This window comes from Poecilia reticulata, linkage group LG10 (genome assembly GCF_000633615.1).
Source record: "Poecilia reticulata strain Guanapo linkage group LG10, Guppy_female_1.0+MT, whole genome shotgun sequence".
In the NCBI taxonomy this organism is placed as follows: domain Eukaryota; kingdom Metazoa; phylum Chordata; class Actinopteri; order Cyprinodontiformes; family Poeciliidae; genus Poecilia; species Poecilia reticulata.
This window is the reverse complement of record NC_024340.1, coordinates 25,300,877-25,312,209: the sequence shown is the minus strand read 5'-3', so window position 1 is coordinate 25,312,209 and position 11,333 is coordinate 25,300,877. Positions and strand designations below refer to the sequence as shown.

The 11,333-nt window shown below is 38.1% G+C and overlaps 1 protein-coding gene across 4 annotated transcripts in view; it reads right to left on the bottom strand.

Moving 5' to 3' along the window:
- Window positions 1-4,454: 4,454 nt before the first annotated feature.
- Window positions 4,455-11,333, bottom strand: part of LOC103471291 (arylsulfatase I-like) — an 8,381-nt gene continuing 1,502 nt past the window's right edge. For 3 of the 4 annotated variants that reach the window (XM_017306987.1, XM_017306986.1, XM_017306988.1), the window contains 2 exons: window positions 7,219-10,093; window positions 4,455-6,119 (listed from right to left, as the gene is read on the bottom strand). In XM_017306987.1, the coding sequence (XP_017162476.1) occupies window positions 4,721-6,119; window positions 7,219-7,532 (1,713 nt within the window). In that variant the 5' untranslated portion in view covers window positions 7,533-10,093 and the 3' untranslated portion in view covers window positions 4,455-4,720. Of the gene's footprint in view, window positions 6,120-7,218; window positions 10,134-11,333 lie in introns of those variants that run through there. The other variant, XM_008420186.2, reaches the window with a different exon arrangement.

The window sequence follows — 11,333 nt, the reverse complement described above, 5'->3', positions numbered from 1 at the left end:
AAAAATGTAAAAAGTCACTGGCATTTATTGTAAATCCTTGAAACTCATTGTTATCGCCAATGGCGTCCTAAGCAGTAATTAATGGTTACTTTCCAGGGTCGAGAAGGTTTGAATCATTTTGCCTTAACAAACAAAATAACCTTTGGAAAACAAAATCAGTCTTCAAAGCAATTTAAAAACCCAGCATGTCTTCATGTTGTCAAGCTGTTCATCCGGTGTTAATGGCTTCAAAATATTCACAAAACTGAGGATGGCAACTACCATCCAAAACAACTGAATACAACTTTACCAAACAACAGAGTATCTCATTTGTAATGCTTGCAACAATGAGCAGATGTTACTTTTATCAAAAATTACCTGTCCTTCTGAAGGACTTCCTCTTCCAAACCACACAACCAACTAAAATCAAAATGAGAACACCCGCCACTGGGAAGATTGATATGCTGGTGGATGTAGATTCGAATGTTCCCCCTAAAAAAAAATTTAAAAAGGAACATGACATTTTGTAAAAGCATTATAGTCAAATTACAGATGCTATTGAAAGCTTTTACGAAAAAAATAAGGCAAACTTTTTACAATTTTCTTGTGTTTACTAAATGCTGAATTGTGATTTTAAAATCCACAAAGTTCTATTTCTGAAATCAAAAGAAATATTTACATTCAATAAACAGATTTTAGAGGGACAAGATGAACAAAATAAATTCATTGAGAAAGCAACAGGCATCTTTTTTTTTACATAAAAATGGCACTAAGAAATTGAAAATAAAAGTTTAAAGAAAAGAAAAAAGCAAATTTATCAGATTAAAAAGTTAGAATATATTTCTTAAATTTACCTGCAACGTTGAGGTAGAAACGGGTCATTTTCACAATCACACCAATTGGAGTGTAGACATTAAAGCTGTACTGGCCTGCATCGTCCTCCTGTATATCAGTGATCTTGAGCGTCCCGGTGTCGATGGAAAACTCGACTCTGTTTCTGTAGGACTGACGTATTTTCACCGTTCCATTCTTCACAATAAACACTTTCAAATGCTCACCGGGAAGAAACTTTGAAAACACCAGCACATAACCAGTGGCATTGGTCATCAGTCTGAGGTACAAAGTATCTCCAGAAACAGTACTGCATGAAAAAATGTACTGCCTGGCATCACATGTTGTCTCAGGAGCCACAGACAATGCTGAAAAAAATGAAGAAAATTTACATGTAATTATGATTATATTCTTTAGTCTTTGTGATGATGGTTAACTTACCATGGGCTGTTCCGGCTAATATCATGAGAAGAAGTAATTGTTCCATATTACTCTGTAAGTCGCAGTAAACTACTGAAATAGATCAGTAGCAATCTCTGCTGTCCACCTCTACCAGATGCTGACAGGGAGCACAAACGATAAGGAGGACTCTCATATGTACAAGAAGGAAGTGAACTAAGTTAACGCACTTCTTCTTTTACACTCAGTATTTGAATGCTGTTCTTAGGTGCACTCTATTACATGTGAAGTAACTTTGTGACTCCCCAGATAATAATAGTAAGTTCAACCACACGGTTCACCGGGTAGTGAATGTCTTTGTGTGGCAGATGTAGGAAGGAGGATGTAAGCTTTGGTTGAGGTTTTTTATTTCCTGCTCAGCTAATCAGCTGTGGAAGTGAAGACGTACATATATTTAATTCAAAAAAGACATTTGGGCTGTGTGATAAAGTTTTCAGAGTTATAACATTCACCAAACAACACCTAATGAGACTGTGACAATGAGTTATAACCTCATCATCCTAAAATCCATGACACTGTTTTGTTGCAGTGAAACCCTCTCCGACAGCATTACACAAATACAAAAACAATCTTAAAATCGTGTTATCATTGTTTCACGTCCTACATATGCTCCTATGATCTGAGTGACATCACATTTTGTCTTAGAAACTGTGGCTAGTGCTGAAAAAAATACACAGATAAAGACAAAAATGACCCATTCTCAACATAGCGTGACCATGATTTCACAAAATGTTTCAGCCACTAAATGCCAAACCAACTAGGATTTTCATTTCATGCGCATTTAATCCCAAAAAATAATGGAAGTGAGAATTATAGCCAGTATATGGAGAGCAGTGGAAGCAGTCTTAGAGGTTTGGGGTTAGTCTGCTGTGCTTCGTCACGTGCCGCTAGTTCAATATAGGAAGCTGCAGCAAAAACATGGCCTGTTCAACATTTTCAGCCCTGTGGAGTATAAGCAGAAGCTTGGTCTCTCCAAATGTTGAATCTGAGCAATCAAACTTCTTGCAACTGTAACTATTTTGTAGTTAATTAAGTCGGATTATGCAGAAATGTAATTTTATTTTTCTCACATGGATTTTCTTTGCTTGAGTTTGACTGTACATGAATGGCTACAGATATGAACTCATATTAGGGTTTGAATGCTTCAACTGAGGCATTAGATGCAATCTTACCCAAAATGATTTCTAATTTGTTTGCGTTAGCACAAAAATGACTATTTTGGAGTGTGTTCTCTCTGAGTACGTCCAGGAGTTTTCTAAAGTGGCTATTTAGAGATTCCAAATGGCAACCATTGATGAAACACAACTGCCCCACATATGAACGTCAGCAGGCTGTTCTGCCTTAATCCTATATTCCTACAGGTAATCAGTGAACCCTCCCATCAGTCATGCACAGAAAAACACAAAAAGCACTCAAAGATGTAGATATTTTCTTATTTCAAAGTGGTATTTCACAGTGAAACTGTAATGAACCAGACAAAGGAACCAAAAATTGAGCCAGACACAGAGCACATTAAAAAACTATTTATTTTAAATCTAAAACTGGCGGAAGTCAGAAAACCCCTGCAGGAGCACACCAGAAATTATGCAAAGAGAGAAGACTCTGTGACTAAACTTAAAACAAAAGCCACTAATACATTTTCTTTCGCAACACCTGAAACATGTGTCTAATAAGCTTTACTTTCATTGAGTTCACCTCAATGAACATTAAAATGAAAGAAAGCAGGAACTAAATCCTAAAATTCAAGTCATCAGACTGCTGAATAATGAACACCTCTCTGTATTATATATGGTGGGGAATTATTATTATTATTATTATTCAGCTAGGTTAGAGGTCATATTGAGTTAAAATAACAAATAAACTAAGCATTATTTAATTTTAAAAAAAGTTTAGTTTCACATATCTTTATCTAACATTTTTGCCACTTAGATGTATTGTGTAACTAAGAGAAGAACAACTGGTTAAAACTTACCATTACTTCAAAAATAGTACTTTTTTGTATACCTCAAAAAAGTACACTCTGTAAATGAGAAGACAAGTATCTTAACTGAATCAAAAGAGTTTTCACGTCTGATTCAGTTAAGAAGCGATAGTTTCTAATTCTCTGAATTAGAAACGATCAAATCTGCCACTACGGAAAAAAACTACTGATTCATGAACTTATAAGCTTTTCGGCTCGCAGCCATTTGAGGTTCAGGAAAATCAAATAAGTGGTTAAATATTTTTTAAAAGATATAAAAAGCAAATTGGTACAACAAAACTCCTCAAATCCATCGTTAGCCACTATGTTTGCTGTCCTTTCTGAAAAAAAAAGAAAAAGAAAATAATCATCAACCATTTTTGGATGGAATAAGGTTTTAATGTTAAAAATACTGAAATTGAAATGAAAGGTTTCCTTCCAATGTCTAAGCTAATTTAAACAATTGTTTTATCAAATGAGAATGTAATGTTTCTGATGATTACATACAGAAACTTTTTCCATCGGTAACGTCCACATAATAAGATGCTACAATGTCGCTAAATGTCCATCTTGTCATTTAGGCACAATGTGGACAAAGAGATTGTAGCAGAACTCTCTTACATATAATAAAAATCATATTGCACATATAGCTCCTTCTTTACATTTTGGCTCACTGAAACACTGACTTGAAGCTGGGGAATGTACATTTTATTTTAAAAAAAATACGTTTTTCACATATTTAAAACTGTCATATGTCGTCATATGAGACAGATAATATGTGAAAAAAAAATCAAGCTCCTCTGCCTTCTCCCAAAGCTTCCAGAGCTAACTACAGAAATACACCACTCAATCAGAAACAACCAATCACAGCCAGGAAGAGAGTCTTAGCACTGGAAATCATGCTTGTGTATGTGCTGCTCACAGTCTCCCAACTTTCTCTCTGCTATGTGAAAGCACCTCCCCATCAGCAGAGCACGCCACAAATGCTCATGCCCATAGCATGGCCACCGATGACACTGACACCATTAGCACATTAAGCAGCGCATACACAAGTTTGACTGACAGCACAAAGATGCTTCTACTTACTCTGATTGGTTGTTTCTGACTAAGAGTGGAAATAGTAGCTCCAGGAGGAGGTGGAAGAGCTTGTTTCTTTCATGGGTTATCTCTCATACTGTCAGCACATGGTGACAGTTTTCAGTTAAGAAGCGTTTAATGCATAAATATGCATTAAACATTTTTTAATAAAAGTTTCATACCTCAGTTTAAAGTCTTAGTCTCTTAAGATTAAGTGCATGTTTTAGGTTTATGTTTAAACCCAAATGTATTTAACTGGATCAGAGGATCTGGTCCACTGCAGCAGTATCTTCTCTCTTATTGTGAATCCACATTTAAAATGTCTTGATCTTGACCTACTTTATTATACTTTATTAGACATCATCCTTTATGATTTCAGTTATATTTTCAGTTTTTACTTCAGTTTTTTGCTTTCTATATTTTGTTAGACATCATCCTTGTGTTGAGTCTTCTAAAAAACGACCTGCTTTTGAACATCTTAAACTTCCTTTTCCATTCCATGTTTTCTTTCTTGTAAACAGTAGCCCATTTCTCCTCCTCTTCGTCTCCCATCCAGGGACCCCAGGCTCCACCGTTTAGTTGGGGGTCTGCCTGTGGGTCCTCTGAAGGGTACCTTACGGGTACCGCCGTCCTGTTGTAGTACACCAGTCTGGCTAAGAGCTCCTTCACAACATCCGGCCTCTGTTCAGACAGGTCAAAACGTTCATAGGGATCTCCAGAAACATTAAAGAGCCACACAGATTTGCGAGGCTTAATGTGTCTCTCCAGGGTCCAATATTCCCTAGGAAAACCTGGAAGAATAGGAGGTGGGATCCAATCTCCATAGCCAGGGTCTCCGGTCAGAAGTTTCCAGTCTCCTGCTCGTATGGAGGCCTGAATCGCAGTATTCCAAATCCCAAATCCTTTCTGCAGGGAGCCGGTGCGTGCATAGTTGTACAAAGGGTCGATATTGTGGAGTATCTCAAATCTGGGTGACTCTTTTCCTTCACTGATGGCCGCCCAGACATTGTGCCCATCAACTCCCTCAGTCAGGGACTCATTGCCACCTGCCAACCCGACCAGTGTGGGATACCAGTCAGTAATGTGTACCAGTGCTTTACTAACCCTCCTTTTCTTCCTCAGGAGAGGGCTATGGACAAACCCTAAACCTCGGACACCACCCTCCCAGTAAGTGCCTTTACGTCCTCGAAGTGGCCAATTGCTGCCTCCAGACAAAGGCTGGCCACCATTATCAGTGGAGAAAATCAGGACGCTGTTTTGATAGTATCCATACTTGCGGAGAGCATAGGTTATGTTGCGAACAGCTTCATCTACAATGGAGACCATCGCGGCGTACTTTCTACGTGCAATGTTCTCCAGCTCCTTATACGGGTGGATGTACTCCTGAGGACACTGCAGAGGTGTGTGAACAGCTTGGAAGGACAGGAAGATGAAGAGTGGCTGGGACAGAGGATCATGGGCCGCTAGGATCTTGCGAACTCTCTGAGTGTACAGATGTGTGGAGTATTTACCCTTGTGTCTCCAGGCAACCAACTCGCCCTCATGAAGATCAAAACCACAGAGACTGGGGCCGTCACAGGACTCATACGTGTAATAGTTCATGCTGCCGGTCAGAGAGCCCAAATATGTGTCAAAGCCTCGTCGAGTGGGCAAGCACTCCTTCTTGTAGAAGCCCAGATGCCACTTGCCGACCATGTGGGTTGAGTATCCGAGCTGCTGCAGTCTCTGAGGGAGGGTGACCTGGTCGAAGGGCAGGCAGTTGGGCTGGCGTGGACGGATGATGGAGTGCTGAAGGCCAGTATGAATTTGGTACCTGTAGAGATAGACAATAAGAAGGCAATCAGAAAGGAAGAAGTTTGTTATCAATGTCAAGGAGACCCAAAACACTGTATACTGATAGAGACACAAGGAGATAGAAAATAGAGTTCAGAGCTCCCAGATTTCAACCTCGACCATTTTACGTTGGCACATCGAGATGAAAAAAGTAACAAAGTTCAGGCCAAGAAGTTCTTAGGGAGAGAGTTATAAGAACTGGCAGCTCACATACAGATAAGGTGTAAGAAAGATAAGATGTAAGAAACACACTATGTACGTTTTGCTTTCCTGTAGGTGCAGCCGATGCTTTGTTTGCAAAACAGCAACTGAGGGAGTGAACATTAAGTAATCAAAAACAAAAAAAATAATCAACTCTCATTTTTGGCATAGTTTTCTTTTGAGGGCCTGAAAGAGGTAAATACATGACGCTCCATATTCTCGTGAAACATTCTGGTAAGTTTAACACTGAGTCACAAATGATACAGAAGCCACTTTGTGTATTTAGGCATTGCTCTGTCACTGCACAAAGCTACTGGACTCAGTTTATCTTTTCACTTCAAGAAAACGTGTGAAAGGATTCCTGCTTTTCCTTGTTGTTTTTTTGCATTTTAAACCAATTTAATCTGTTTGCAACCCTAAACGACTGACAAAATCTTTAAGATGCAGTGTTAAATCTACACAAAACAATGAAACAAATATTTACCCGGCTATAAATATGAGAATGGAAACATCAGTGCTGATATACTGACATAATCATTGCTTTCCTTGGCAGAGAAAGACCATATGAATAGCTCCTCAGAAATGGACAATTTAGTGGTATATTACAAACACAGCTGCTATTTTAGCATTTTAAGAAAATAAGATTTAATCATTTTTGAAAGATTCATCAACTACTGCACAGATATTAATAATGTATTGTTGTGAGGAAATCTCTTTGGTCAGTGGACATAATTAAATATCAATTTGAACCATTTTATTTTTTAGAATGACATTTGAAAGTAAATAGACACATCTGCCAGATGTTTACATACAAGACAAATATCTCTGTTTGCTTCAGGTGAATAAAAGTTAAAGAACCAATAGAGAAAACACTCTACCTGCCGGTGATGAGTTGACTTCGGGACGGTGTGCAGATGGGCTGAACGTAATAATTCTCCAGCTTCACACCATCTGCAGCCAGTTTGTCCAGTATGGGTGTCCTAATGTCAGAGCTGTGATAGCCAATGTCGTTGAAGCCCTGGTCATCTGTCATGATAAAGATTATATGAGGAGGCTGCTGGACCGGAGACCCGTCACTGAAAGTTTGGTCAGGCTCGTTTTCCACCTGATTGGGCCTCATCAGATCCCAGCTCAGGTAGCCAAGGCTCAGCAGGCTCATCACTGAGAAACCAGTCAGGGTTGTTGTTGCCATGGTTTAAATTAAAGAAAGCTTAATGATATTTTGTATGTCGTCAGTAAATCATTTTTGCTGTAAGAAAATATCCTCTCGTTAGATGCCGAAATCGTCTCGTTACACTTGAGTTGGGGTTGAGCAATTCATAACCTTCCTAAAGACAAAAAATAGACCTTCATCCTCGCTGGCTCTCCAAACTGTGCCAGCATAAATGAAAGCATTTCACTTTTCCTAGAGGACCAATCAACCCCGCCCATTTGCCTGGCTGGCCCACTGAAAAAACATGAGGCCCCCCTGCCTCAAACAAAATCACACGGCATACATAGAAGTATTGCTGCTGCATCCAGGTGTTCATTCAGACTTTACATCAAGTGTTTGAAGTTATACACAATTAAGCAACGTGAATATTTCAACATTTTTGCTCTTTTCATTGTAAGAGATGTTTTATTGCCTTTACAAGTTAAGACTTTAAACATTTTGTTCCACCTATGCTCCTTCAAGGTCATGCTAAAAAGTCCGGTCCAATCTTCTCAAATTGCATTAGAAATGTTTCCCTCTTGGGTGTATCCGTGTCAGACAGAGAATCTACAGAAAAAGACCTCCACTCACAAAATACCTGCTGGGGGAAAGTTGGTTCTCCGGGTGGCTGTTGGGGCCCCAAAGCCACAATCCCGAACACTGTTCCCCACTTTGCTTCATGGCAGTCACAAACACATTCCTACTATTCCTGCCGTTTTACCGGGTTGGCAGACCTGAGCGGAGAGACAGAGCAGACTCCCCGGCCTCTGATAACGTCTCTGAGCATGGCGTAAAAAAATCACCCCGAGGGTCCACAGAGCGCAGCGGGACTGCAGCGCTTCAGCTGCAGCTCGTGAGTGGAGTTATTGCTCCACAACATCTCCTCTGTTTAGCCCTTCATAGTGCTGCAGATTGATTTTGACTGGGAAGCAGGGAATTTGTTCCAGTAAAACTTGTTGGGTTTTATGTACTCTTTTTATTGTGTTCATTTTGATATGTCTCACACACTAGACTTTGAGAGACTATTCTATTTTAATGTGTTCTTGAATTTAAAATACATTTGTCATGTGACATTTGGCACAAAGCAAATAAACAGAAAAAAACAAAGGAAGTAAGACATTTCTGGACAGGTTTTAGGTTCTGCATGACATGAGACAGTGGTTAAACCTGGAAAGGAACTGAGGAAAGTCATTACTCACAAGAGCATCACACACAGCAGGTCCTGAAACCACCTGAAATAAGGAATAGACAAAACTAGAAAAAATATCAGAATGTGAAAATAATAGCAAACATGAATGCACACATTGCTTTAAATACAGAAAACATAGAAGTAAATCTATATGGATTACATGTAAACCCAACACTTTGAAGAATTAGTGTTGGATTTATTGTAACTACACTTTGCAATTTGGACATTAGATTAATAAACATTTCACAGCTGCTTTTATTCATCTTTCTTCAACTATTTATGCTAAGATCAAAACTTTAAAAACATGTTTTTAGAGCTTACTTGCTGGTTCTCAGATAGACGATTAACTTCTACAGAGATAAAACATCCTGTATCTCATACAAACTAAAGTCAAAGGAAGCACATCCTGTTGACATTTCCTCAAACTTTCTACCTTTATGCAGGTTCAGCAGTGACCATGTTTGAACTACGATAGGAAAAGCTTTGAGTTCTTGAAGTGAATTAAATTAAGTTTAGATGACCCTCTTGAGCATTTTGAAAGAATTTCTGAAACAACACTACAGACTGTCGTTGCAGTTGAATGTGAAAGTTAAAAAGCAACTAATAGTGAAGCAACTGTTAAAATAAACATAATGGCATTGTTTTCTAACATTTACCTTCAAAAGCTTGAGCAAAACAAATTTTTCTGGAGTTTTTGGTGGATGTGGCTTATGATCACATTACACTTAAAGATGACTTTCCAATGTACTCGAGAAAGTGAATATAGCCTTTCGCTTGACATCTGTTACACTGTGAGACGTTCATGGCTCACTTTGTCTTACTACTGTTATGTTACAAAAATATCAAAAATATAATTGATGTGAAAAGACTTATTTCTCAAAGTACACACGGTATTGGGTAATAGATAATATAAAGATAAGTGCAATACACTAAAATGCATTGAAAATGCAAAGAGTTTTTGTAAAACCTCCACCTCAAATATTCTGGCATATGGCATGATACAGAGCCTCATATCTTAAGCTTAATGCATATTTAAAATTTGCATAAGACCTGTATTTTTGCACATTTCTGTTTTGATACATTCTACCACATATAAAACCTTTCTAACACCTCAGGGTTACTGTGCTGATACATAGCTTACGCCCACATAATGATTGATCTGTTGGAGATTGCATTTGGTAAACACACTGGAAGGTAAAACATCATCCCCTGCAAATGTTGATATTAGGACCTGTGGGTATGGAGGTTGTTTGGAAACCAGAGGAGGTATGGGCCCATGTCCCAAAGAGAGCACAGCTGCGGTCGGACATGTTTTTTAGCAGTTGCGGCGGCATCTTTGGTGTGGAGTGTCCAAGTCTGAGGCATGTCAAGCCTGAAAAGAGCAAAAAAAATAAAATAGTTGTGCACTTTAAATTTTATACCATTATGTTTACTTATGCATTTTTTTTCTACACCGAGACCCTCTGAACACAGTTGCAAAAAACATCATTTGCATTTTATGACAGCTAAACGTTATGGTTCTTACATAATCTATCTTTGCAGTAGTTTCTGTGTTAAGCAGTAAGCAGCCACACATCAATCTGACATACGCCACAAATTATTATTATTATTATTTTTTTTAGAAAAGTAATCTGTGATTACTGTGAGATACATGTGTTGCTTCGGACAGTATATCATTCATAAAATGGTAAATGACTTGTATAACTATTTATCAACTCCATAGGACTCAAAAGAACTTTACACACATTCACACACTAATCATTGTACATATGGAAGTGCTTCTTGTTTTGGAAGATGTGACTCAAACATGTGCATTTGTGTCAAAAAGGTTTGTTTCCTATCCGTTTTTGAAAACAATGTAGAGTCTGGTTGGATGTATCTATTTTTCATTCCTTCTAGATTTTTTACCTGAAAATGTGATGTGGAAAGTTTTGAAGAGATGATCTCTCAGTCTTTAGCAGCTGTGTCTATTTTTGGTATGTGGGCAATAACCTCACTCATCTCTAACACCACAAAAACAAAAATACTGACCTCAAGCATGTATTCCCTCACGTCCAGTATTTTCTTGTCCTGTTGCACATCAACATAGCTCCAAAATAGCCTTAGCCTACTAAGAACCCATGCATTTACCAAGAATGTTGTAATAAAAGTATTCTTAGAAAAAAAACAACCCTATTCTGACACCTGCTGGGAGACTGAAAAAACAAACGCTAAATATATAAAATGTTTGGGGTTTTTATATGTCATTTATTTCAAGAAATATTTGTTTGTCTGATACAAGACTAAAATGTTGGAAGTGACAGATATTCTTGAAAACCTCAGTTGCATACATACGGAAATGGCGTGACTCAAAGGAAGTCAGCGGTCATGTTGGGTGGCCTCATTGATGTCACTAATGAGACCAGTGTGCAAAGTTAGGTTAAACTAACTGATTTTTCACTTTTGATGCATTACATGTCAGTTTTTTTAAAGTTAGTCTGATAGAAAGCCTGTTAGTTCACATGTAACGATACTTACTACAAGCAATGTCTTTTCAAGTAGTGCTAGAGAATGTAAATATACATATTGCTCTAAAAAGCTTTGACTGGTTTAGAGTCAAATTGATATATATA